Source organism: Staurois parvus, unplaced genomic scaffold, assembly GCF_062004578.1.
Source record: "Staurois parvus isolate SC_StPar_1 unplaced genomic scaffold, SC_StPar_1.0 ptg000168l, whole genome shotgun sequence".
Taxonomy (NCBI): domain Eukaryota; kingdom Metazoa; phylum Chordata; class Amphibia; order Anura; family Ranidae; genus Staurois; species Staurois parvus.
The window spans coordinates 626801-654693 of NW_028317964.1; the positions used below are offsets into that span (position 1 = coordinate 626801).

The 27893-nt window shown below is 41.3% G+C and overlaps 1 protein-coding gene across 28 annotated transcripts in view; it reads left to right on the forward strand.

Annotated features, from left to right (window-relative positions):
* Positions 1-27893, forward strand: part of PPIP5K1 (diphosphoinositol pentakisphosphate kinase 1) — a 239393-nt gene that overhangs the window by 86964 nt on the left and 124536 nt on the right. For all 28 annotated transcript variants that reach the window (XM_089676362.1, XM_089676369.1, XM_089676373.1 and 25 more), the window contains 5 exons: positions 3049-3190; positions 9769-9992; positions 13798-13925; positions 15508-15622; positions 20621-20728. In XM_089676362.1, coding sequence (XP_089532488.1) covers positions 3049-3190; positions 9769-9992; positions 13798-13925; positions 15508-15622; positions 20621-20728 — 717 coding nt within the window. The remainder of the gene's footprint in view (positions 1-3048; positions 3191-9768; positions 9993-13797; positions 13926-15507; positions 15623-20620; positions 20729-27893) is intronic.

Sequence of the window (27893 nt, forward strand, 5' to 3'; positions counted from 1 at the left end):
TTTCATGGCCAAGTGTGGGCTACTCCTTCGTTATTTCTTCATCAATTAAGCAGGTAAAAGGTCTTGAATTGATTCTAAGTGTAGTATTTGCATTTGGAATCTATTGCTGTGAACCTACATCATGCGTTCAAAGGAGCTGTCCATGCAAGTGAAACAGGCCATTGTAAGGCTTCAAAAGCTAAACAAATCCATCAGAGAGATAGCAGCAACATAAGAAGTAGCCAAATCAACAGTTTGGTACATTCTGAGGAAAGAAGAACGCACTGGTGAGCTCAGTAACATAAAAAGGCATGGACGTTCACAAAAGACAACAGTGGTGGATGATCACAGGATCCTCTCTATGGTAAAGAATAACCCATTCACAACATCCAGACAAGTGAAGGACACTCTCCAGGAGGTGGGCATATCATTGTCAAAGTCTACAATCAAGAGAAGACTTCACGAGAGCAAATACAGAGGGTTCACCACAAGGTGCAAACCATTCATAAGCCTGAAGAATAGTAAAGCCAGATTAGACTTTGCCAAAAAACATCTAAAAAAAGCCAAACCAGTTCTGGAAAAGCATTCTTTGGACAGATGAAACTAAGAATAATCTGTACCAGAATTACGGGAAGAAAAAAGTGTGGAGAAGGCTTGGAACAACTCATGATCCAAAGCACACAACGTCATTTGTAAAACATGGTGGAGGCAGTGTGATGGCATGGGCATGCATGGCTTCCAGTGGCACTGGGTCATTGGTGTTTATTGATGATGTGACAGAAGCAGCCAGATGAATTATACAGTGTTTAGAGATATACTGTCAGCCCAGATTCAGCCAAATGCAGCAAAGCTGATTGGACGGCTCTACACAGTACAGATGGACAATGATCCAAAACACACTGAAAAAGCAACCCAGGAGCTTTTGAAGGAAAAGAAGTGGAATATTCTGCAATGGCCGAGTCAATCACCTGATCTCAACCCAATTGAGCATGCATTTCAGTTGCTGAAGGCAAGACTAAAGGCAGAAAGACCCACAAACAAAGAACAACTGAAGACAGCTGCAGTTACAGCCTGGCAAAGCATCAGAAAGGAGGAAACCCAGTCTTTGGTAATGTCCATGGGTTCCAGACTTCAGGCAGTCATTGCCAGTAAAGGATTCTCAACAAAATATTAAAAATGAAACATTTTATTTATGATTACATGCAATTGTCCAATTACTTTTGGTCCCTTGAAAAAAAAGGGGGGTGGCTACTCTTAAGAGCTGTAATTCTTAAACCCTTCCTCCAATTTGGATGTACATACCCCCAGATTAAACCTGAGAGTGTGCACTTTCAGCCCATATCCATTATATAACTATAGCTTGAATATGTTTTGGTAAATACCTGAAAAAACTAAAATTGTGCCTGTATCTAAATATATATGGGCCTAACTGGATATACACTATATTGCCAAAAGTATTGGCATGCCTGCCTTTACACGCACATGAACTTAAATGGCATCCCAGCCTTAGTCTGTAGGGTTCAATATGTTATAACTGCTATAACAGCTTCAACTCTTCTGGGAAGGCTGTCCACAAGATTTAGGAGTGTGTTAATGGAATGTTTGACCATTCTTCCAGAAGCACATTTGTGAGGTCAGGCACTGATGTCGGAGGAGAAGGCCTGGCTCGAAGTCTCTGCTCTAATTCATCCCAAAGGTGTTGAGGTCAGGACTCTGTGCAGGCCAGTCAAGTTCCTCCACCCCAAACTCGCTCAACCATGTCTTTATGGACCTTGATTTTTTGCACTGGTGCGCAGTCATGTTGGAACAGGAAGGGGGCATCCCCAAATTGTTCCCACAAAACTGGGAGCATGAAATTGTCCAAAATGTCTTGCTATGCTGACATCTTAAGATTTCCCTTCATTGGAACAAAGGGGCCATGCCCAACCCCCTAAAAACAACCCCACACCAAAATTCTCCTTTCCACCAAAGTTTACACTTGGCACAATAAATTCAGGCAAGTACCGTTTTCTGGTAACTGCCAAACCCAGACACGTTCATTGGATTGCCAGACAGAGAAGCGTGATTCATCACTCCACTAGAGCAGTGGAGACGTGTTCTCTGGAGTCCAATGGTGGCGTGCTTTACAGCACTGCATCCGATACTCTGCATTGCACTTGGTGATGTAAGGCTTGGATGCAGCTGCTCAGCCATGGAAACCCATTCCATGAAGCTGTCTATACACTGTTGTTATGCTAATCTGAAGGCCACACCAAGTTTGGAGGTGTTTAGCTATTGACTCTGCAGACAGTTGGCGACTTCTGCGCATTGTGCGCTTCAGCATGCGCTGACCCCGCTCTGTCATTTTACATGGACTTATTGCACAGGCAACAACCTATCACGTACCAAGCTTGAAGTCACTGAGCTCCTGAGAGCGACCCATTCTTTCACGAATGTTTGTAGAAGCCGTCTCCATGCCTTGCAATAGGGTTGCACCTGTACTACAAAGGTTAACCGTTTGTTTTGTCTAGGGGCTGCATAAAGCACTTTTACTTACTCCATCCTCCACTTCCCTGGCAGACAGTGCTCCACCATTCTCAAACTGGGGACTGTCCTTTAGCATCTTCATGTCCAATGCAGGTTTATAGACAATGCATTGGTCTTGATGATGTCAGGACTTTAGACCACTGGGACATGGGGGGGAAGACCTTTCCTTTCACTGCTCACCTCCAAACTGGCAGCTGGAGGGGTGAATTTACATTGCCAGGGACATGTGCTTTATTTTAACGGGACCACCTGTCAAACTCACCCATCATGGTCAAAAGATCCTACAGGGAATTGAAAGAAGAAATTGCAGGTATTTGAAACGTGATGGCATTGCCTTCTGAACGTCTGTACACCAGCTCTCAACTGCAGTCTGAAAAGCATTACACCACAGATCACTATTCAGAGGGCAGTAAAGTATGTGTCCATTGTAAAAGAAGCCTAAGGGTGCATCCTGAGTTTTTTTGTTTACTTATCTATAAATGTCAGCATTAAATATAATATGTTTGTATTTTTCTCAGTTGCTTTTCTTGTTACCTTTTAAAGCTGGCCCCGACTAGCAGCACATCTTTGCTTAACTCCATGGAAGCAATAAAGAACCCAGTGAAAATATGTGACCAAGTCTTCTCCCTCATTGAAAGTCTTACTTCTCAGATCCAGCAGCGTCTGGAGGATCCAAAATCTGCAGGTGAAATATAAGTGCACAACTATATTTCTAGTCCGTCTTTGCATAAAAAAGAAACATTTTATAAATTTTAGTGACTCTGACACTTGGTTGAAAAAAGCATCACCTGCAAATGAAGAATAATTATAGTGATGTGTCCTACCCACCCATTCCTCTAATCTACGCTCTGTTCAAGATCTGCAGAGGCTCAGGAAAAACTATGTTTGGCACTTTTGTAAGTGTCGCATACCTTTGCCCTATGACAGGCGTTGTGGTGCCTTCTGCTGACCCATATGTCACTATTGTGTCCTGTCTTGTAACTGGCAGGGGAGCCTAGGCATCCAGCACAGCTGGGTGGTGTGCCAGATGTGACACAGCCATTGATGTGTAAGAGAGTAAGGATCTGAGGAACCACAGATGTGTATGACTTTTTTTCGGTGGTGCTGTGGTAATTTTTAAACCAAGAATGTCAGCTTGGCCATAAACTACATTAATTGGACCACTTTTTGGGATTGTACATGAACAAGCAGGAACATATTTTACAAACATTTTATGCAACAAATATATCTTTAGGGCACTTTGTTATTCTTTCTCATTACTGTTAGAATAGCAGCAAATACTGTTTGGACCGTATGCTAACTTATGCTCTGTACAGATAGAACAATTGTCGGCCGAGAATGAGGATGAATATAATTTTGACAGGCTCATCTGACATCAGTGGTAATTTTTGTAACTTTGGTATGATGTTTGTGTGCATTAAATATTCCTTCAGTGAGTATTATTTAAAGGTGTAATCTTCCCAGAATCTTCCCAAATTTGTCCTGCTTTCTGCCATTCGATAGCTACTTTTGAGCCTTTGTCCTGGAAGTTTTTTTCAAAGGGACATGCTGTAAAATTATTATAATTATACAGGATTTATATAGCGCCAACAGTTTGCTCAGTGCTTTACAATATAACGGGAGACAATACAGTTCAATACAAGAGGGTTAGGAGGGCCCTGCTCCTTGGAGCTTACAATCTAAGAGGGAGGGGCTAGTGGTACAAAAGGAAGTAACTGTGGGGGATGGACTGGTAGGAGGAGTAGAAGATTCAATTTTAGCTGAGGGCTGGATAGGCTTCCCTGAAGAGATAGGTTTTTAGAGATCACCTAAAAGTGAGCACAGTAGGCGATAATCTGATAAATTGGGGTAGAGAATTCCAGAGGATGGGGGAAGTCCTGGAGACCAGCATGGGAGGAGGAGACAAGGGAGCTTGAGAGCAGGAGGTCATGCGAGGAGCGAAGAGTACGGTTTGGGTGATATTTGGAGACAAGATTGGTGATGTAATTTGGGGCAGAGTTATAAATGGCTTTATACGTTATTGTTAATGTTTTGAATTTTATCCGTTGGGAAATGGGAAGCCAGTGGAGGGATTGGCAGAAAGGGATGGCAGATACAGAACTGTTAGTAAGGTGGATGAGTCTGGCAGCAGCATTCATGATAGACTGAAGAGAGGCTAGCCTGCGATGAGGTAGGCCAATGAGGAGGGAGTTGCAATAATCAAGGCGAGAGATAACAAGGGAGTGAATAAGTTGCTTAGTAGTTTCCGAGGTTAAGAACGGGCGTATCTTGGAGATGTTGCGGAGGTGAAGTCTACAAGATTTGGACAGTGATTGGATTTGGGGCTGAAAGGACAGAGGGAGTCTAGGATTACACCTAGCACCCTGGCATGAGGGGAGGAACTGATGGTTGTGTTATTGATCTTGATGGAGAAGTCAGGGGAGGGGGGCACGGGCTGGAGGGGATACTAAGAGCTCAGTTTTAGAAAGATTGAGTTTGAGGAAATGGAGTGACATCCATGCCGATATGTTGCTTAGTAGGTTAGTAATGCGAGAAGAGACTGAAGGGGTGAGGTGAGGAGTAGAAAGATAAGTTTATCAAGTGACCAAGGGAGGAGGTGTAGATGGAGAAGAGTAGGGGTCCAAGGACAGAACCTTGAGGGAACCCTACAGAAAGGAGTGGAAAGGAGGATCCAGAGTTATAGGTAACGCTAAAGGAGCGCTGCGATAGGTAGGAGGAGAACCAGGAGAGAGCAGAGTCGCAGAGGCCAAGAGAGTGGAGTTTTTCTTAGGAGGAGGGGATGGTCAACAGTATCAGAAGCTGCGGAGAGGTCAAGTAGCAAGAGTACGGAGTAGTGGCCATTGGTTTTAGCAGTTAGTAGATCATTAGTGAGTATTAGTAGGGCAGTTCAGTGTGTGAAAGCCAGACTGTAAAGGGTCAAGAAGGTTGTTGTCATTGAGGTAGGAGCTCAGGCGATTGTAGAATAAGCGTTCTAAGAGTTTCGAGGTAAATGGGAGCAGGGAGATGGGTCTTAAGTTGTTCAGGTTGGTGGTGTCCAGGGAGGGCTTTTTAAGTATGGGAGTGATGTGTGCATGCTTTAGAGGGGAGGGGAAGGCACCGTTAGAGAGGAAGAGATTGAAGGTGTGAGTGAGGGCGCAAAGGATGGAAGAAGAGGGTGACCGTAGTAGTTGTGAGGGGACAGGATCCAGGGGAGGTAGTGAGACGGGCTTCTGAGAAAACCTTAGTGACCTCTTCGGTAGTAGCAAGGTCAAAAGAGGAAAGTGTTGAGAGAGGTTTAGTATAAGGTATGCTAAGTGGGATGGATGTCTGTGCGGTGGAGATGCCCCTACGAATTGCATCAATCTTGTTTTTTAAATGATTTGCAATCTCGTAAGCAGTGAGTGAGGTACTGAGTGGAGGTGGTGAAAGTAGAGAGTTAAAAGTGGAGAAGAGACGACGAGGACTGGATGACAAGGTATTAACAAGAGTGACAAAGTAGGCTTGTTTGGCAGCATGGCGAGAGGAATTGTATGTAAAGAAAGCAGATTTATATAGGGTGAAAGCTTGGTGAGATTTGGTTTTACGCCACAATCGCTCCAGCGCACAACTATGTCGTTTAAGATTTCTGGTGTCGTCAGTCTGCCAAGGTTGTAATGGTCGGGGTCTGATGGTTTGTGTTGTTAGAGGAGCAAGTGAGTCTAATGTAGATGGAAGCGAACTGTTGTAGACAGCAGTGGCCAGGTTAGGGCAGGACAGGGGAGAGATTCTGTCATAGAGGCGGACAGTTGCAGAGTGGAAAGGAGCCGGGTTCAAGTTGTGAAGGTTTCTGCGGGTAATTGTTTGCTGCTTGGAGGGATAGGTGTTTGAAGATGAGGACACTGTGAAGATGATGAGATTATGATCAGAGAGAGGAAAAGGGGTGTTTGTGAGGTTGTAGGGAGTGCAATGATGGGAGAAAACAAGGTCTAATGTATTCCCATCAGAGTGAGTGGAGGACTGTGTCCATTGTGTTAAGGCAAAAGATGAGGTTAGGTTGAAGGGTTGGGATGTAGCTGGGTTATTCACATTAATGGGGATGTTAAAATCTCCAAGAATGATAGTTGGTAGTTCAGAGGAGAGAAAGTAGGGTAGCCAGGTTTAGAAATCATCAAGAAAGCGGGACACCGGTCCAGGAGGCCGATAGATCACTGCAATCCTCAGAGAAATGGGAGAAAACAGCCGAATGCAGTGAGTCTCGAAAGAAGAGAAGGATAGAGAGGGAGAGTTAGGGAGGACTTGAAAGGTGCTCAGTGTGGATAGAAGCAAACCAACCCCACCTCCTTTCCGACCACTGGGTCTGGGTGAGTGGGTCCAGAGAAGGCCTCCATAGGAAAGTGCTGCGGGAGAAGAAGAATCTGATGCTTGAAGCCAGGTTTCTGTAATTGCTAGTAGGTTAAGGGAGCAGGAGATAAAAAGGTCATGGACAGAGGTGAGCTTATTACAGAAAGAGTGGGCATTCCAGAGTGCACATGAAAAAGGGAGGGTGGTCTTTGGGAGCACGGGGACTGATATTAAATTGAGCTGATTGCTGCTATTCCTGGAGGAAAGAGAGTGCACATGCTTTCCAGTCCTGGTGTTTGGGTCAGCAGGTGAGTAAAGTATCAGAAGGAGGTGATGAGAGCAGTAGTAGGGAGATGGTAGCAGTGAGGGTGAGATGTATAAGCTTTGAGGTGGAGCAGAGGGGTAAAGAGATGAGATTTTGGGAACACAGGATAGTAATATGAAAAGGTGGCAAATTAAAAAGGTACATGGAGTGGCAATCAGACTTGTAGGAGATGTTTCCCAGGGTGCTTCCTTGCAGTCCAGCGTGAAGTAGAGTTCTTTGTTGTATATTCCTGCTGCTTAGGTTATCCTGCTTTAGTTCAACTGCATCTTCCCACTCCAGCATTAAACACACTCACGCAGAAAACTGCACCCCATCTGTGACCTCCCCCCATGAGCTGGTCTAAATTTATAGGGAGATGGTCAAATGAGCAACTCTTCTGCGCCCCAATTAGGAACTGATAAGTATCACATGAATTGGAGGGGGGAATGTTTTTCAAAGACAGACCAGCCACAGACACAGGCCAAAGTCATAAAGACGTGCAACAGGAGGTGAGAATCAATCACCACAAACACACCAAAATATATACACTAATTGTTCTGAGATTTGTAGAAAGTCTATGCGTTGCTGGAGATGCAGTTTAAAGTGGAGATGAGAGCAGATGCAGCATTTACCCAGAGATAGCAGAGGTCTATGCATTGCTGGAGATACAGTTTAAAGTGGAGATGAGAGCAGATCATCGAATCAATGCTATATCTGTTTCTCGCTGGCTCTGCAGTGAGAACAGTGATCAAACACCGCTGCTCGCTCAGTTCTACCCACTTCTCTGAGCAGAAATCTGTGACTGTTGGTCACTGGCTCTCTGCTCTGCCGCTCCAGTGCTCACTGGAGTGATGGGCTGTGGATGGGGCTGGAGTTGCTGGCTCAGGATTTGGCGGCATGCTGAGAGGCTGACCTAGGGGCGAGCGCAGGCTTCTGGGTGAATTCCGACAATATGGTTAAGATTTTTTTCAGAGCAGAGACTGTCTGAGTGACGTCAGCCGGCAATGGATTTTGCCCGCTGTCGTCTGAAAAAAGGTCACAGGAGTGCAGAACAAACTGCACTCCTGTGATCTACAGGAGAAGGATTCGCAAAATAGTTTTGGCTATATATCTCCTTTAAAGCCTGGTGTGGGACTGGTATATTGGTGGCTGGCGAGCCATTTATATTATTTTCAATACACCAGAATTATGCATTGTTTTGTTTGCCAGATTTTGAAAAAACAATAAAGACTGTTTAGTTTTACAAGCGACTGGCAGGTGATCCTGGGCTCCCCATATTACAGTGGCTTTAATCTCAGTCACACAATGAGTATGATGTATCAAATTATGGTACTGCATACTGGTTTCTAAAATTGATGTAAAGTCATCCATGAGTGAAATGTATCAGGCATTAATAATACCTGGAGTTTTACATTGCTAGTTTAAAAAACTTGATTTGATTTGGTTTTCTGGTAGAGAAATGAGTACCTGTTGCCTGTACCAACCAACTTAGCAGTGAAGGGAAGAGGCTGATGCCATGGGCATTAAGAACACCTGTCATGTTTGCAAACCGGTGTCTTTTGTATCATGTAAATGAAAATGCACTCCCTAGCAAACAAATTTGACTGCTGAAGAAAATAAGGGCAGTGTTCAAATCAAAATCCCTTTGTTTCAAAACATGCATAACAGTCTGTTGACCTTTGGTAATTTTGCTATTAAAAAATTGTCTTACTGATTGCAATGCTGTCCTATATGTCAGCACTCTTCTTGTTTTGGTGGATACATTGTCCTGCTTTTTATCTTTTTACAATCTTAAGGTTATAGCGTTGTCTACCAGACACACATAGGGGTAGATTTACTAAAACTGGAGAGAGCTAAATCTAGTGCAGGTCTGCATAGAAGCCAATCAGCTTCCAGGTTTTATTGTCACAGCTTAATTGAACAAGCTGATGTCAAAAGCTGATTGGCTACCATGCACAGCTGCATCAGATTTTGCACTCTCCAGTTTTAGTACATCATCCCCTTGATTTCATTATCCCAGTCTGTGCCCTTTGAGCTACTAGCTGTAGGAAATCTCATTTCTCAGTGATGTACTCTGGAGCAGTCCAAAATGACAGCATCCAGCAAGGTGAAATAGGTAGCATCACCTAGCCATTCAGAGCAAAGTGAAATAGTCTCATGATGGCCCACATGCGCAGCAAGGTATGCTCACTAATCCTCACAGACTACACCTGCAAAAGTCCACCCAAAATAAGCTTGGATGGTGTCCTTGGTGGATAATGTTTTTGCCCCCTTTTCTACGTATGACAAGGTTCAGGCTTGATGATTGTGTGCTCAGGCCGGAGCACTGTCACATGGGGAAGGTCATGTGCTCTCCCATGCCCAGCACTGTTAGATCAGTAGAGCAAGGGCTTCAAATTCTTGTTATTTTCAAATGAGTTGTTTATGCTTACCTGTATTTAGTGAAATTTAGATTAACAATTGGGATGCTTTACATTCACAGAGTTCTGCTCTAGTTTTAGAATCAATATAGGACTTTTCAGCTTATGAGAGAATTCCTACCTGTGTAATGGTATATTGCTAATTATGGTAATGTTAAGGTGTGTTATATACACTCTGTGTTACCTATTTCTTCACGTGATTGTAGTTCTCTGGTTTGTTTTATTTTATTTTGTCTGTAGACCTACAGTTGTACCATAGTGAAACTCTAGAGCTGATGTTACAGCGATGGAGCAAGTTAGAAAGAGATTTCCGCATGAAAAATGGGCGTTATGACATAAGCAAGATTCCCGACATCTATGATTGTGTCAAGTATGATGTTCAGCACAACAGTAGCTTGGCCCTTAAAGGAACAGATGAGCTTTTCAAGCTTTCCAAATCATTAGCAGATGTTATAATCCCACAGGTATGTTTCCTGGCCAGTTATTATCACCCATATACTTTTAAAATGTGTTGTTTGTTTTTTTTCCCCTCCTTTTTTAAGTGAATGTAAAGCCCAAACTCTTATGTTTAGTTTTGGATAGATAAGAGGATTAAAACTCCTGTGATTTTAATTTCTGCTGTCTTTGTTCCTTTGGGGCGATTTCCTTTCACTTCCTGTCTGTGATGTACCAGGAAGTAAGAGAGAGCCTCCACAAAGTGAGAGTACTAAGATTCTCTCCTCCTATACAGATGTCACCAGAACAGGTATATCTATTGAAACATGTACCATTATCTCTAGCTTTGGTGAAAATTTTATAATTTTGAATTGCTCACCACTTTCTGTCTTGGTGACAGCTGTCCCAAGGACCCAGGACTCCCCAGCCCCAGGTCCGCAGTCCCCAGGACTTCCAAAGACTTATTGTCTTTGTGATGTAACAGGAAGCAAGAGAGAGTCTCTACAAAGTGAGGGTACAAAGAGTCTCCTTTCTTAAACAGATGTCGCCAAAACAGGTATACGTATTGAAACCTTTACCATCATCTCTTGCTCTGGTGACACTTTTATACGTTTTTATTTCTAATCACTTTCCATCTTGGTGACAGCGGACCCCAGGACAAATAACGAGGGTAAATCTGCCTAGATATAGACAGAAATAAAAAAAAATGTTGGGGTTTCTAATTCTTCTCTATGCTATCCAAAACTAAAACAAAGTTTTGATTATAAATATACCTTAAAGTGGAACTTCACTGCATTTGAGCACCATAAATTAAAAATGCTGTTTAATTCATTTATAGTATTCAAAGCAGACTTCTCCATCCATCCATGTCTCTTTGCTGAGAAATCACTTTAAAAAATGCATCCTAGCATTTCTGGCTATGTCCATCTTGTAACGAGGCAGAAGATTCGTATAGAATTTACGTCCTGGAATTCATCTACCCTTAGCTCAGGCATGCAGGAAGAAAGGTGGGCTTAGCTAAGAAAACCCCCTCCTCCACTCCTGGGATGTATGAGCTCATTTGCCTAGGCATGGAAACCAAGATATGCTTTCCAATCTATTTGCTAGTGCTAGTAGCCCAAAGATTCAAAATAGTCAGTGGGGTGAAGTTCTGCTTTAAGTTTTCATTACAGGATAAAGTGATATAACGTTCATTACTAGAAGAAGTATTCTATAGACATACAGTTTTTATGTATGTATTACAAGGAAAATGAATATGATCGTAACCAGTGTGGAGATAAGTCTAAGATGGTGCGATATCCCTCTGTGTTAGAGCTGGAAAATTTAGTTTTTTGGGCTACATACTGTTTGCCTGCTGCTTTGCTGATTCTCTTTACTTCAATTCCTATATATTATTATTTCATGCCAGTGACTAGAAATAATAGACAGATAACATTTTCAGAAGTAAGCCAGCAATGACAGACCCATATTTTTTTCATGAGAAATGTATTTAAGCCATCATTTACACGAGTGCTTTGTAGCTCCAAAATGCTCAACAACCAAAATTCCTTGCTTTGAAATTATGCCTGTTCACATACGAGTATTCAGGTGCCTATAGCTCGATACCTAAGGATTTATAAGGTACATGAGATACTTTTGAAGCAGAATGGGGTATTTTTGGTCCTATCACGTAGGAGTGCCTGAAAATGAGGATTTTTCAATCCTAAACAACAGTCTTCTCTTCCTAGTAACTAAATTTCGATTGGCTAAGACAGAGATTCATAAGCCTGAAAAAATACGCAAATATGTACAAAAACAATCTCCAAAATCAACTATAAGGCTGCAGTCACACCTGAGCAGAACGGTCTTTAGACATTTTTATTTGAGCATTATTGCTCACGTATACAAGCATATTTAAAGCATTTCATACTTCAGGTGTTTTGTTGTAGACAATGGGAAGTTCTAGGGGGTGATGTTATAGTTGGCTAAAAAAGTGCCTCAATTATGTCTAAAAAAAATTTGCAAAAACTCTTGATTTGCAAGTTTACAGGTGTCATTTGGTCCCAAATCATTGAGGCCAAAAATGCCTATGTGTGAAGCTGAAACCACCTGATCGCTCACACGTGGCAGCCACCATTGAAATACATTGGATTGCTGAGCATTTTGGATCTTTAAGCTACTAAACACTCAGGTGTGAAAGGGGCTTCAATGCTCACGATTGCATACGAAATATCTACACAAAACATGTCAACCACAGATTACTTAGACAGGTATGTTTAGCTGAAATATAAATCACTAAAGACTTTCAGTGCTCAATTCGTGTTGTCAACACATTTTGTGGAAAAACTATTCCCTTTTGGGCTTGGATCTACATCTTCCCTCTGTGGGTATGCCGCTGCCCATGGGAGCCAAAAATGATCTGGGAATGTGTTGGAACATCCTAAAATTGAAGGACTTTTTTTGCAACCTTGATTAGGACTATGATTACACATTAAAGTATTAATGGAAATATACACCTAAGTACTCTTGTCCTGAGGAAGTGATTTTCCATTAAACATATTGACGACACAAACTGAACATACAGGGGTTTATTTACTAAAGTTGGTTCACTCAGAATCTCGTTCATCTGTGCACGGTAGCCATTCAGTTTCTAACCTCAACCTGTTCAATTAAGCTTTAGCAATAAAACCTGTAAGCTGATTGCTTGTAAAAGTGCACAAGATTCTAAGTGAACCAGGTTTAGTAACTAAATCCCACACTGTGTGCACAATTATTAGGCAAGTGAGTATTTTGACCAAATTATACTTTTTATGCATATTGTCCAACTACAAGCTGTATAAAACTTGAATGTTTATTGGATTTAAGCATATCTGGTGATTTGTAATGATGGAGGATGTAGCCTAAGGAGATAAACACCCTATATCAAGGTCTGCATAATTCTTAGCCATCTTCTTTTCCTCAGGCAAAGTAGGCCAAAAAAGACATTTAACTGATTCTGAAAAGTCAAAAATTGTAAAAGGTCTTTCAGAGGGATGCAAACACTTTAAGCTGGCCATAGACGGATCAAAATTTGCTGGTTCAGCAGATCTAGTGATCAACTCCTCTCGAATGGCACTGTTGGAAAATGTTATCAATGTGTATGTAGACCGCACTACCAAAAATGTAAATCAAGATTAGTAAACAGTTTGCCACATGTAAAAGTGCAAAAGATAAATAAATGAACCCCAGAAAATACAACTAATGTCCATTGTATCAGTAAGTCCCATTCAAATAAAAGTTGCTTAAAATACAAAAGGTAAGTGAACAGGTGCTGGTGCCATTAGTAACAGATAAACGTATGACCACTTCCAGGTGACCCCATATGGATTTACACTCACGCTTATGGTTAAGATGGCCGCTGCCACCCCAAGACAAGAAGCTGGCTTGCTCTCCAGAGATGGGATGTAACATATCGGCTGGGGAACACTGCTGCAGCGCTAATCATCGTATTCTGGCATGCAGAAGTTCCATTGTCACAATACAATTGTGCAGCAGAGAGCATTCCTTTATCCACCCCCAATGTGTGGATGGGGAAAACCTTTCCATTTTGTTTTTTGAAACCTCAATGGCCAGCTTAAGTTGTCCGCCTTTTGGTAATGAGATCGGCTCAATAAGAATACATTTAGTACTTTAAGTACTCATTTGGTTAATTTTCTAGCTTGTAGCACAAAAATGACAGACACAGCGATATATTTAAAATTTCAAGCATTTGGCAATTTACATTTACTCTCCAATGTCACAATCTTGTTTACAAAAATCAGGCATTATTTTGGTTACTGTATATTTCATTATCTCCTCTGGCTGGTTGTCTTCCAGGAATATGGCATTAATAAAGAGGAGAAACTGGAGATTGCAGTTGGGTACTGTCTTCCTCTCATTAAAAAGATCCAGTTAGATTTGCAGAGAACCCATGAGGATGAATCTGTAAACAAGCTGCACCCGCTGTAAGATCCATCATAATAATGTACCCTAGTTACTACTGTATTCTGTTCATCAGCTATTTAATATTGCATTACATTATGTAGTGTGCACTCTAAATGTGCTTGATTCTGTATTCCGGCAAATATATTTGTTATGTACTTGAAGGGAAATGTCCCTGCATTTAACATAAGTACACATATTGTAATGGTATTCATATAAAGTTGGTATGAAATGTATTTTTGATTTTACGTGTCACATTTTTTAATACTTTGTTTCAATATGTTTGCGCATTGTACCCCTCTAGTGCTTGTACATGAGACTGCACTGTAAACATCCATAATAAACCAATGCTAGTAATAATTAAAACTTTTATTTTTCTTTTAATCCATGTTAGTTTATTTTTGGTTGTCTGTGTCCTTTTGGGGAGATTTTTCTTCACTTCTGTCTTGAGACACAAAAGGAAGTGACAGGTGATCTCTCTAAAATATATGGAAAATCCTGTCTTGAGACATTGCCACTTGAACATGTGTCCCCTTTTAAATATTTCCCCTCTGTTCAGTGGCAGCTCATAAGTTTACATATGCTTTAATTATAGGCTAAATAATCTTGTGAAGGGAATGAAGTTAAGTGCCCGTTCACATATATGTGGATTGGATGTGGTTTGAACCTCATCCAATCCGCATGACATGTGAAATATTATTGCTTCCTATGGTTCCTGTTCACATATGTCTGGTGCAGGGCCGATGCAGGTTCAGTGCAGTCTTAAAAAGAATCATGTCTGATTTCTGAGCAGTGCCTTCAGGTTCAGGTGCAGATTACAGGCTATTTAACTTCTACTGCATATGTGTGAACAAGATTAGATCCTGAGCTGATCCTGATGTGAACCTGTGAACAGCTACTGTATTAACTGGCTGTGAAACCTGAGCTTCAATCCGCACCGCACATTGTGAATCTGCTCTAAAAGGTCTAAATTGACCAATAGACTTGAAGTGATATGGTTGGAGCAGTAAAGCACAAACATTTTGCTAGTTGGCTACCTAACAAGAAGTGAGCCACTGTTAGGCTCCATTCACACTATGCAGGTGTGGCAGAGCATGCATGCATGTTTTCACATGTTTTCCCACATGTGTGGGGCAGCCCATTCATTTCAAATGTGCAAAAGAAGTCCCTGACCCTTTTGCAAAATTGTTCTGTGCTTGCGTGTTAGCAGATGCACAAGGGTTCCATTAAAAATTAATGGAACCACGACATCTGCTCAAAGGTGCCACTTGTCTGTGTCAGGAAAGCACCTGATTTTGCATGTGTTACCAACAAGCACACAGTGTGAACAGAGCCTTAAGAAGGCATGCCCTTGTTACGTAGTATATCTGTGTTAAACGATGTTGTTTGAGAAATTATATCCTATCCAGTTGAACTGGTGCCTGACAGCTGCTGTAGTATAAAACTCTAAGACTAGTACAGTCCCTCTCATGAAGTGGCTTTGCCCTTAGCTGTGTTTAATATATTTTAGAGAAACAGGGATTTGATTCTTGTGGTTTATATGTCAATTAAATGCTTTATAATGTGCCTGTTTAAACAGTAAACTTCTGTGACTTTGGTTCTTAGCTATTCAAGAGGAGTATTGTCTCCGGGTCGTCACGTCAGGACGCGGCTGTACTTTACGAGTGAGAGTCATGTACACTCCTTGCTGAGCATTTTTCGTTATGGGGGACTCTTAGATGTAAGTGACATTATATAGACTATATACATTGAGATTATTTTAAATTTATGCAATTCTTTGACAAGCCATAGAATATTTTATTTTTGTCTCGTGTTAAATTTATTGCTATGCAGACTCAAATAATCCTTTCCTGGTGCTTATTCCAAGTGCAGATCCACCACTGACCCTTTTCCTTGTTCAAAAATGTTATCAAGAGTAACACATCAGCGTTCAGGCCTAAACAATGTGCAGTCTAAAATACAGTTCAGTACACTCCGTTGATATCAAGATGAAAATGATTTTTTGACAAGTTGTACCATTTGTACTATGAATGTTAAAACTTGATTTTTACAAGGAAGCTTATCATGGATTTAGTTTGCATACGAGGAAGGGCACAACACGCTTAATGGCTCCAGGATTCTCCGTTTAGAGCGATAGATACTAAACCTTCAGTTTAGGGCATAACCAAAACAGAAGATAGAATAAAATTAGAGAAGAGAGAAGGAAAAGTGGGGGACTGCCGAGTGTCGCAGGTCAGCAGGAGCCCAATGCCTTGAGAACCAGAAACAGGCTTAACTGCGCTGCAATTGGTGAGCATGGTTCCAGCAATGATTGGTCAAAATTGTGGGGTAAATAATGGTCTACCCATGGCTGCCAGATTTTACAATCAAGTAGTGTAGCCTCAATTTTACTATATATCATGAATTGTGTCATTCTGTGTTTAGTCTCCAGAATGCATATTGTAGACTTTTTCCAAGCTTTGGCTATGGTCTGCTTGGAAGCCGTAGACACATCTAGTAATAGTGCGGATGTCAGATCTTGACTATGTTTATTCAACAGTGCTATAGTAGCGTCTAACGATATATGGGTTCCCAAAAGAACCGAAAGCATACCAAAGACTTCAGCCCAGTAAGAGCACTACTTCCACTTTCATTCATGCCACCTTGAAATGTTCATAAATTAAACCAGTTATTTCTATTTTGCATGTTTTCAATCTTCTGTGTTTCATAAACACACATGCTGTACTTGCATAGTTACATAGTTGGTCTGGCTGAAAAAAGACAAAAGTCCATCCAGTTCAACCAAAAAAAAAAAAAAGTTATAATCCTATACCCACAACTGATCCAGAGGAAGACAAAAAATCCAAGCAAAGCATGATCCAATTTGTTCCTGCAGAGGAAAAAAGTCCTTCCTCATCCCCAGAGAGGCAATCGAATCCTCCTTGGATCAACTTTACCTATAAATGTTAGTATCCAGTTATATTGTGTATATCTAAGAAAGAATCCAGGCCTTTTTTAAAGCAATCCACTGAGCTGGCCAGAGCCAACTCTTGAGGGAGTCTTTCCCGCATTTTCACAGCTCTTACTGTGATGAAACCTTTCCATATTTGGAGATTACATTTCTTTTCCTCTAGACGTAAAGCGTGCCCCCTTGTCCTCTGTGATGACCTCAGGGTGAATAGCTCTACACCGAGTTCACTATATGAACCACTGATGTATTTATACATGTTGATCATATCCCCCCTTAATCTCCTCTTCTCAAGAGAGAATAAATTCAGTTCCTCTAATCTTTCCTCATAGCTGATCTCCTCCATGCCTCTTATCAGTTTGGTTGCCCTTCTCTGTACTTTCTCCAGTTCCCCAATGTTCTTTTTGTGAATTGGTGCCCAAAACTGAACTGCATATTCCAGATGAGTTCTTACTAATGATTTGTACCGGGGTAATATGATATCTCTCTCTCTGGAGTCTATACCTCTCCTAATACAAGAGAGGATTTTGCTCGCTTTAGAAACCGCAGCTTGGCATTGCATGCCATTATTAAGCTTGTGATCTACCAGAACTCCCAGATCCTTCTCCACCATTGAGTCCCCCAGTTGTACCCCCCTAGTATGTATGATGCATGCATATTCTTAGCCCCCAAGTGCATAGCCTTACATGTATCTACATTAAACCTCATTTGCCACATAGTTGTCCAATTAAATAGGGGTGCAGCGAAATTTCGGTGGCTGAAATGTTTCGGTCGAAGACACCCGTATTGGCTGTTGGCCGATGTGAAAATAAGCACCGATACAGGTGCCAAAAATAACCCCGTCCCCTTGCCGTTGCCACCCCTCGCTGCCGCCCACCCACCGCCGCTTGGTAGTTCTCAGCCTTAACTGAGAAACCCCCAAACGATCCCGTCGTATAGGGGTATAGTGTTTTTTTTTTTTTTATCATCAAAGTGTATTTTTTTTTAAATTGGTTTGAAAAATATATTACTTTTTAAAAACTGTCCATTTCGGTTTTTGGCCAAGTGCATCCTGAATTTTCGGTTTTGGCACCAGAATTTTCATTTCAGTGCACCACTACAATTAAACAGTGCATTGAGGTTGGCTTGTAAGTTGAAGGTATCTTGTAATGGCGTTATTCCACGGCAAAGCTTGATGTCATCTGCAAAGACTGGAACGGTATTTTTAATCCCAGACACTGTACTGTTTATAAATGTAAAATATTTTTTCCAGCAAGAACTCATCTTTTTTTTTGTGATACGTGGTAATGGTATTTACAATTTACAGCTAAATTTTAACAAATTATTTTTTTTGGTTGCTATCTTGGGCCAGTTTTCCTTTCGTAATAAAACAAAATCAAGAAATATCCAGTACAATTTTACCACCAAATCAAAGCCCAATATGTTATGAACATAACAATGTATAATCCACCTGGATACACTAGAAAGTTGCAATGATATTTATACTAACACAGGTCAAAGTTGCAAAATTGGGCTTTAACCACTTCAAGTCCAAACACTTTCACCCCCTTCCTGTCCAGGCCAATTTTCAGCTTTCAGTGCTATCGCACTTTGAATGACAATTGTGCGGTCATGCAACACTGTACCCATATGAATTTTTTAGCATTTTTTTGAGACCGTTAAAGCTTATTTTGGTGGTATTTATTCACCACTGGGATTTTAATTTTTTTTGCTATGTAAATGAAAAAGTCCAAAAATTTTGAAAAAAAGTGTTTTTCTTATAAAATTTTGCAAATAAATAATATTTCATCGTAAATCTTGGCCAAAATGTATTCCGTTATCTTTTTAGTAAAAAAAAAAAGTAACCCAAATTAGTTTATAACCAAAAATTATAAGTTTTAAACTTTTTTTTTTTACATTTTTATTTATTTTTTTTTATATTATTTGTTTTGTTTTTTTAACATACTGTCACCCTAGCAGTACAGTGTGTCACTGTACTATTTGTGGGGGGTGATGAAGATTTTTTTTTTTTTTTTTTTTCACTGATTGCTTTTACACCCATAAAGGCTGTAAAATCAATCATTTCTCCTTATCTCTGGCTGCATTCTTGCAGCCCTTGAGAACTACTGTGTGAGCTGTGATTGGTCACAGCTTGTCATATGGTACAAGGCTATTGGGAATGGCCTTGTACCATGTGACCTCTGTGATCATTCACAGATTTCCCACGTAGTAAGCAATGATGTCAGAAGTGACATCTTGCTAATTACTGTGCATGTGATCACTGATTGGCCAATCAGTGATCACATGCAATCAGGACCTCGCACAGAGGACCCGTATGACAATCGGGTTTCCACTGTGTCTGGAGGACACAGTGGGCACCGTATTGATGTGCTGCATGCTCCCAGGGAGTGCGCAAAAGCAGGGTGTGGGGAGGCCGTTTTTTAACGGCCACCCGACCCTGCACTGCCACCGTCTGGCCGTTTATATACAACGGCCGGACGGGAGGTGGTTAAGGTTTGTTTTGACCCCCAGGTCATAAAGGGATTAAAAAAAAAACTACAATATCCTAGCTTACAACTATAGTCCATTATACAAAATCAGATTGTATGACTTGGCAAGTATTTTCAGATACAATATATTTGCAAAAGTATTGGAACACCCCTCCGAATGATTGGATTCAGGTGTTCCAATCACCTCCATGGACACAGGTGTATAAAATCAAGCACCTAGGCATGCAGACTGCTTCTACAAACATTTGTGAAAGACTGGGTCGCTCTCAGGAGCTCAGTGAATTCAAACGTGGTACCTTGATAGGTTGTCACCTGTGCAATAAGTCCATCCATGAAATTTCCTTGCTACTAAATATTCTACGGTCAGCTTTTAATGGTATTGTAACAAAGTGGAAGCAACTGGGAACAACAACAACTCAGCCACGAAGTGGTAGGCCACATAAAATGGCTGAGTGGGGTCTTAGATTTTGGCAGGATCGAGGAATCTGTATTCTGCAGGATCTATTGTATTTGCAGGGCATGTGCTTAACTTTTACAAAATTGCACTAAAATGCATCTGGGCCACTATTTCGATACAAACAAGTCCACTACATCCTCACCAGCTACCTACTACACAAAACCAGAAGAATTGCACCAGATACTCCAATCACCTGCTATCAACTCCATCTCAGATCTCCCTTATTTATACACACTCTTTAGCAGGCTGGCCAATGCACTCTATCATTTAATACTATATACTCAAATGTAGAACATACCACAAGGTTGATACCACTAGAGCTGGGTGGTGGTGGGGGAGTCCTGACAAGAAATTCAATTTGAACTGATACATAGGGCCTACTAAGCCTTCAGCATTCTTCTTCAATCTCTACCTCCCTATTGGCTTTTCTCTTGCCTGAAATGTAGTTACCTGATCCACCAATTCTGGCTTTACAATACATAAACAGAATAACAGGCTTCTTTAGAATTTCCCATCAGGTGTTTGCTTGTGCCATAGTGCACTTCTTGGGGAAAAACTCCGACAAATACCCCCATTGAGATGGGAACGCTATAACTAAATGGTTACTCCTGCAGGCTCTAGCAGACCTAGTAGATCTCAGAATTATATTATTCTCTGTTTGGCTGACAGATTAAGTACTGTGGATACTCAATATACTGTAAATCAGACTGTGCTTAGTTGGCCAAGTTAGATCTAATTATCATAGAAAACCCTATAACCATGGCATATTAATCTAGGTCATATATAATGCATTCTTATCAATGGTCTGATGCTTTGTATTTCTAGGAGTCTAAAGATCAGCAGTGGAAAAGAGCAATGGATTATTTATGTGCTGTGTCAGAGCTGAACTACATGACACAAATTGTGATCATGCTGTACGAGGACAACAATAAGGTGAGCTCATAACAAAACATGATAAAGCTGTTAACATTTTTTTCAATGTAGCTGTGTTAGGATCAAAGTAATGAATGTAAGAAATAGAGGTAGCGGCACCCCAGGGCAACAAAAATAGGCTTCTCTATTAATTCCATACAGGAAAAAAACACAAAAACACGGCTCCAGGACAGCCAGTTAACATGTTTCACACAGCAGTGCTTGTTCAGTGGTAACAAACAAGCACTGATGTGTGAAACGTGTTAACTGTCTGTCTGGGAGTTGTGTTTTTGTGTTTTCTACCTGTATTGCATGAATAAAGAAGCTTATTTTTCATTATGCTGGAGTGCCGCTACCTCTATTTCTTACACTGATTAATCTCAGCTGTGGACCAAGCCAGCACCCAATTACTTTGAGTGGCTTTGGAACTTTACAGGCTCGTCTTGGAGCAGGTGCGTGCCATACACATCTTGTCTCTCGAGTAATGAAGCTTGCGGTCTGTGACATTCATGGTTCAATTGTTGCTACCCAAGTTCCTCCTGTGCTTCATGGTAGGTAGTTTGTTTCAAGTATCATCCAAGCGGTTCCATGCAAATAGCAATCCTGGATGCAGCCAGTGTGCGTCTAGGGTTGGCGTTTCTACTGAGTTTTGGCTGCACACACACTCGCTTCAGGTAATCGTCCAGCCTGTATACGACTTTAGCAAACATTGGTGCTTCATCCAGAGGCAGCATTTAGTTGTTTCTAAACACAGCAAACTATTCGCAAATTAACTCCCATATGAATTGTAGCCGAAGTGTTTTCCGTGCACATTTTAGAGATCTTTACATTCTTACTAGAGGGAGGATGGCTGGTGTGACATTTGCCTTACTATGTCAACTTCGTGCTTCTTGAGATGATGATCATCATTATTTTTCAGTAGACATGCTGTAGGTGGAAAAACAGAAAAGGAAGCCATGAGGTTAAATGAGAAATGCTTTGATAGGTTAGCGGATCTAAGACTGACTAAACAAATATTGAAGCATTTTGGTTATATGAAATTCATATTTGTGTAATTTTACTGTATATTTAGTGATTTGCTTTAAGTGCATTTGCAGTAATGATAGAATGAGGAATAGATTTTTAAAAGGTACTGGATGTGTTTCTTATTAAAAAAAAAAATTGTATGTGAAGTTATTTTACTCAAGGAAACAATCGGTGGCTAAGTGGTTAGCACTTCTGCCTGGCAGCACTAGGGTCGTTGGTTCGAATATCAACCACAGCACTACCTGCCTGAAGTTTGCATGTTCTCCATGTGCCTGCGTGGATTTCATCCGGGTACTCTGTTTTCCTCCCGCACTCTAAAGACATGCTGATAGGTTCATTGGCTTCTGTCTAAATTGGCCCTAGTGTATGTATGTATGAATGTGAGTTAGGAACCTTATATTGTAAGCTCCTTGAAGACAGGGACTTCTGTTAATGTACAATATACATGTAAAGCGTTGCGTGCAGTGTCTTGAAAAAGTGTTCATACCCCTTGAAATATTCCACATTTTGTCATGTTACGACCACAAACGTAAATGTATTTTATTGGGATTTTATGTGATAGACCAACACAAAGTGGCACATAATTGTGAAGTGGAAGGAAAATAATAAATGATTTTGAAAATTTTTTACAAATATCTGAAAAGTGTGGCGTGCATTTGTATTCGGCCCCCCTGAGTCAATACTTTGTAGAACCTCCTTTCACTGCAATTACAGCCGCAAGTCTTTTTGGGGATGTCTCTACCAGCGTTGCACATCTAGAGACTGAAATTTGTGTTCATTCTTCTTTGCAAAATAGCTCAAGCTGTCAGATTGGATGGAGAGCGTCTGTGAACAGAAATTTTCAAGTCTTTCTACAGATTCTCAATTGGATTTAGGTCTGGACTTTGACTGGGCCATTCTAACACATGAATATGCTTTGATCTAACCCATTCCATTGTAGCTCTGTTTGTATGTTCAGGGTCGTTATCCTGCTGGAAGGTGAACCTCCGCCCCAGTTTAAAGTCTTTTGCAGACTCTAGCAGGTTTACGTATTTGGCTCCATCTATCTTCCCATCAACTCTGACCAGCTTCCCTGTCCCTACTGAAGAAAAGCATCCCCACAACATGATGCTGCCACCACCATGTTTCACGGTGGGGATGGTGTTTTCAGGGTGATGTGCAGTGTTCGTTTTCCATCACACATAGCGTTTTTGCTTTTAGGTCAAAAAGTTCAATTTTGGTCTCATCTGACCAGAGCACCTTCTTCTACATGTTTGCTGTGTCCTCCACATGGCTTCTCACAAAGTGCAAACGGGACTTCTTATGGCTTTCTTGCAACAATGGCTTTCTTCTTGCCACTCTTCCATAAAGGCCAGATTTGTGGAGTGCACAACTAATAGTTGTCCTGTGGATAGATTCTCCCACCTGAGCTGTGGATTTCTGCATCTCCACTAGAGTTACCATGGGCCTCCTGGTTGCTTCTCTGATTAATAGTCCTTGCCCGGCCTGTCAGTTTAGGTGGACGGCCATGTCTTGGTAGGTTTTCAGTTGTGCCATACTCCTTTCCATTTGCAATGATGGATTGAACAGTGCTCTGTGAGAGGTTCAAATATTTTTTTTTTTAACCTAACCCTGCTTTTAACTTCTCCACAACTTTGTCCCTGGCCTGTCTGATGTGTTCTTTGGCCTTAATGATGTTGTTTGTTCACTAACAAACCTCTGAGGGCTTCACAGAACAGCTGTATTTATACTGAGATTAAATTACACACAGGTGGACTCTTATTTACTAATTAGGTGACTTCCGAAGGCAATTGGTTCCACTAGATTTTAGTTAAGGGTATCAAAGTAAAGGGCTGAATAAAAGTGCACGCCACACTTTTCAGATATTTATTTGTATAAAATTTTGAAAACCATATATCTTTTTCCTTCCACTTCACAATTATGTGCCAGTTTGTGTTGGTATATCACATAAAATCCCAATAAAATACATATACACGTTTGGCTGTAACATGACAAAGCATGGAAAATTTCAAGGGATATGAATACTTTTTCAAGGCACTGTAAATTGTCGGCCCTATTCCTTATACCTATACCTTTAATCAATAAATATAGATACGGACATCCATATTAAAGTTTTTTATTAGCTACAAAGCAGTGACAGCAGGGACTAGCATTAACGTTTTTCAGACATTAGGTGTGATATGTATGGCCAGAAAATTTGACTGAGGTACACTTTGGCATATGTAGCTTTCTCTGTCTCTCTGCTTTTGCTGCTCCCCTGCTGTATTTAACAGCAATTTATGGCTGTTAAAATGCAGGAGCCACTTATGTCTTACCTGTTCAGAAGTGATACAGCAATACACAATAATATAATTGTTATTTCATATTTACTTGGTTTCATTAATATGAAGATCAAGTGGGTGACCTTTGGCAGGGGTTGCCCCCTACCTCTTTCTGGAAACCTGGCATGTGTCCTCCCAAGTTAACCTTGTGGGTTAATATTTGCTTTAGCTACAGTCCAGTGTTACAAGAACTTTATGGGACTGCTGCAGCAATTGTTTTTACTGTGTTGCAAAACTCATTGAAGTGTGCTTTTCAGTTTTCAGCAAATCTGCGGGGCAGAAGCTAGGAGTACAGTGTTGTGACACAATGTGTTGCAAGCACTTTGGGGAACATAGCTGCAACACTTTTTTAAAATATGTTGCATGTGCCACATTAGTGTGTGTGCATCCATGTCTGCTACCTACAGTGACTTGGTCTCAGGATTCCTGACCTATTTTGTTCCTGCAGCTATGTTTTTTTAAGTACCCTTATTGATTTAGCTAACTTACATGCTAGTAATATGTTTGATCCTGTGGGCCTGCCTAGGTCTTGATCCACTAACTGTTACAGGGTGGCTTGCATCATTTCTACTTTAGGACCTGACAGCCTGGATCACTTTTCCCTGAGGTGTTCATTGGCTCTGTCTGCCATGGCACCTTCCTTTGCGTTATCCATGGAATACTTTTTCGCGACTGTGAAAACATTTCTGCAAAAGATTGCTTCCAGGAATACGTAAATCAGAATACAGGGGTTTCAAGCATATTATTGTGTAGGGACAATGACACAATTCAATCTGGATTCAGTCAGTGTCATAGCAGTGTCACAAATCAATCATCAGAGAGAACCCAGAAGTCTCACAGCTCTAAGGAAAGCCAACCAGAGTCTGATTTTGGCAGAACTATCTGCCATGCGCATTTTAGGTCTGGGAAAAATGTCAGGCAGGCTTCTTCAGTCAGCAGTGTTTCTGGACCCAGGAGAATAGCGTCTTCACCCAGGGGTGTTCCAGGACCTCTACCGCAGGTTGAGACCAACAGATGTGGACTTCCTGGCTTCCAGATTCAAAAACAAGCTGGGCAAGTGTGTCTCCAAATTCAGGGATCCTCTGTTCCTAGCAGTGGATACTCTGGAAACCCTAAAGGATCAGTTTATCATGCTCTATGCCTTTCCTCCTTTGAAGCTCTTCCTTGCCTGTCCATCAAGGTTGTGATGAAGGGCACTCTGGTAGCTCTCATCGTACCAAACTGGCCCAGGCGAATGTGATACTCCAACCTCATCAGACTCCTGGCAGACTTTTTATAGGCTGTAACAAACCATCCAGATCTCTTGTGAGTGGTTTATCACCTTGCACATAGTCCCTGGTTTAAATGGTATGGCTGTTAATGCCCTGGTCCCAAGGGATAAAGTTATTCTCTCTGCACATCCTATTTTATATTTCCTCTTTGTCATTTCAGAGGGGCTCTTTAGGGGTCAAAGTGCCAACTATTACACAATTTCTTGGTGGCTTAGGTAGCTCATCATTCAAGCCTGTCTGTTTAAGGAAATGTTTCCACCGTTTTCTTTCAAAGCACATTCTACTAGATCAGTTGTTGTTGTTTTTTTTTTTTTTTGTTTTTTTTTAGTATCAGCATCAGTTTCCCTGATTTGCAAGGCTGTCACTTGGTCTTCCATTCACAGGTGGATGTTCAAGCCTGTGCATCCGCCAGTTTTTGTTGTTTTTGGACATGTTAGTGTGTTTCCTGTGTTGCCCACCCCACAGTTGGACTACTGTGGAATGTCTTAATATCTAAATGTCTTGTAGTTGGAGATGTGTTCTCTGGAGTGACAAATCACGCTTGTCTCTTAAAACGTCAGCATACCAAGACATTTTGGACAATTTCATGCTCCCAACTTTGTGGGAACAGTTTGGGGATGGCCCCTTCCTGTTCCAACATGACTGCACACCACTGCACAAAGCAAGGTCCATAAAGACATGGATGAGTGAGTTTGGGGTGGAGGAACTTGACTGGCCTGCACAGAGTCCTAACCTCAACCCAATAGAACACCTTTGGGATGAATTAGAGCGGAGACTGTGAGTCAGGCCTTCTTGTCTGACATCATTGCCTAACCTCACAAATGCACTTCTGGAAGAATGGTCAAACATTCCCATGGACACACTCCTAAACCTTGTGGACAGCCTTCCCAGAAGAGTTGAAGCTATTATAGCTGCAAAGGGTGGGCCAACTCAATATTGAACCCTGTGGACTAATACTGGGATCCCATTAAGGTTCATGTGCATGTAAAGGCAGGCGTCCCAATACTTTAGCAATATAGTGTATATGTGTTGCACTTGGTCGGGGATTTTGCTTGAATTACTGCATCAATACGGTGTGGCATGGAGGCGATCAGCCTGTGGCACTGCTGAGGTGTTATGGACGGCCAAGTTGCTTTGATAGTGGCCTTCAGCTCATCTGGTCTCTCTCATCTTCCTCTTGACAATACCCCACAGATTCTCTATGGGGTTTAGGTCAGGTCTAGCCAATCAAGCATAGTGATACCATGATCAATAAACGAGGTATTGGTACTTTTGGCAGCTTGGGCAGGTGCCAAGTCCTACAGGATAAAGAAATCAGCATCTCCATAAAACTGGTCAGCAGAGGGAAGCACAAAGTCTTCTAGAATTTCCTAGAAGAGGGCTGTGCTGACTTTGGACTTGATAAAACACAGTGGACCAACACCTGCAGATGACATGGCTCTCCAACTCATTACTGACTGTAGAAACTTCATGCTGGACCTCATGCAGCTTGGATTCTGTGCCTCTCCACTCTTCCTCCAGACTCTGGGACCTTGATTTCCAAATGAAATGCAAAATTTACTTTGGACCACTGAGCAACAGTCCAGTCCTTTTTCTCCTTATCCCTGGTAAGACGCTTCTGACGTTGTCTCTGGTTCAAGAGTGGCTTCACGCAAGAAATGGGACAGTTGTAGCCCATGTCCTGCATACGTATGTGTGTGGTGGTTTTTGAAGCACTGACACCAGTTGTAGTTTACTCCTTGTGAATCTCCCCCAAATTCTTGGATGGCCTTTGCTTCATAATCCTCTCAAGGCTGGTTATCCATGTTGCTCGTGCACCTTTTTATACCACACTTTTTCCTTCAACTCAACTTTGCTTTATGCTTGGATATAGCACTCTGTGAACAGCCAGCTTATTTACCAATTACCTTTTGTGACTTACCCTCCTTGTGGAGGGTGTCAGTGACTGTCTTCTGGACAACTGTCAAGTCAGCAGTCTTCCCTATGATTGTGTAACCTACTGAACCAGACTGAGAGACCATTTAAAGGCTCAGGAAACCTTTACAGGTGTTTTTGAGGTTATTAGCTGATTAGAGTGTGACACAATGAGTCTACAATATTGAACTTTTTTACAGTATTCTAATTTTCTGAGATACTGAATTTTGGGTTTTCACTAGCTGTAAGCCATAATCATTAAAATGAAAAGGAAGAAATGCTTGAAATATATTACCCTGTGTAATGAATCTGTATAATATGAGTTTCACTTTTTGAATTGAATTACTGAATTAAATTACTTTTTTGATGATATTCTAATTTTTTGCGATGCATCGTTCTGCCGGGGAGATTGTCAAACCGTGTATTTTTATACAGTTTCTTCCCATCTTAAGGCTCCATGCTTGCTTCATTTACTGGGGATATTTGACTCTGTCCAAGGGGTTTGGGACTAACAGCTGCCATTAACAATTTTTTGCAACACTCTCAACTATGCAAAATTGTCATTATTGTTTATGCTGGTGATAGAGCCCCTTGCTATGGCTGCTAGGTCTCAATCCACTATAAAAGGAGTGAAATGTGGCCAATAGGATCATA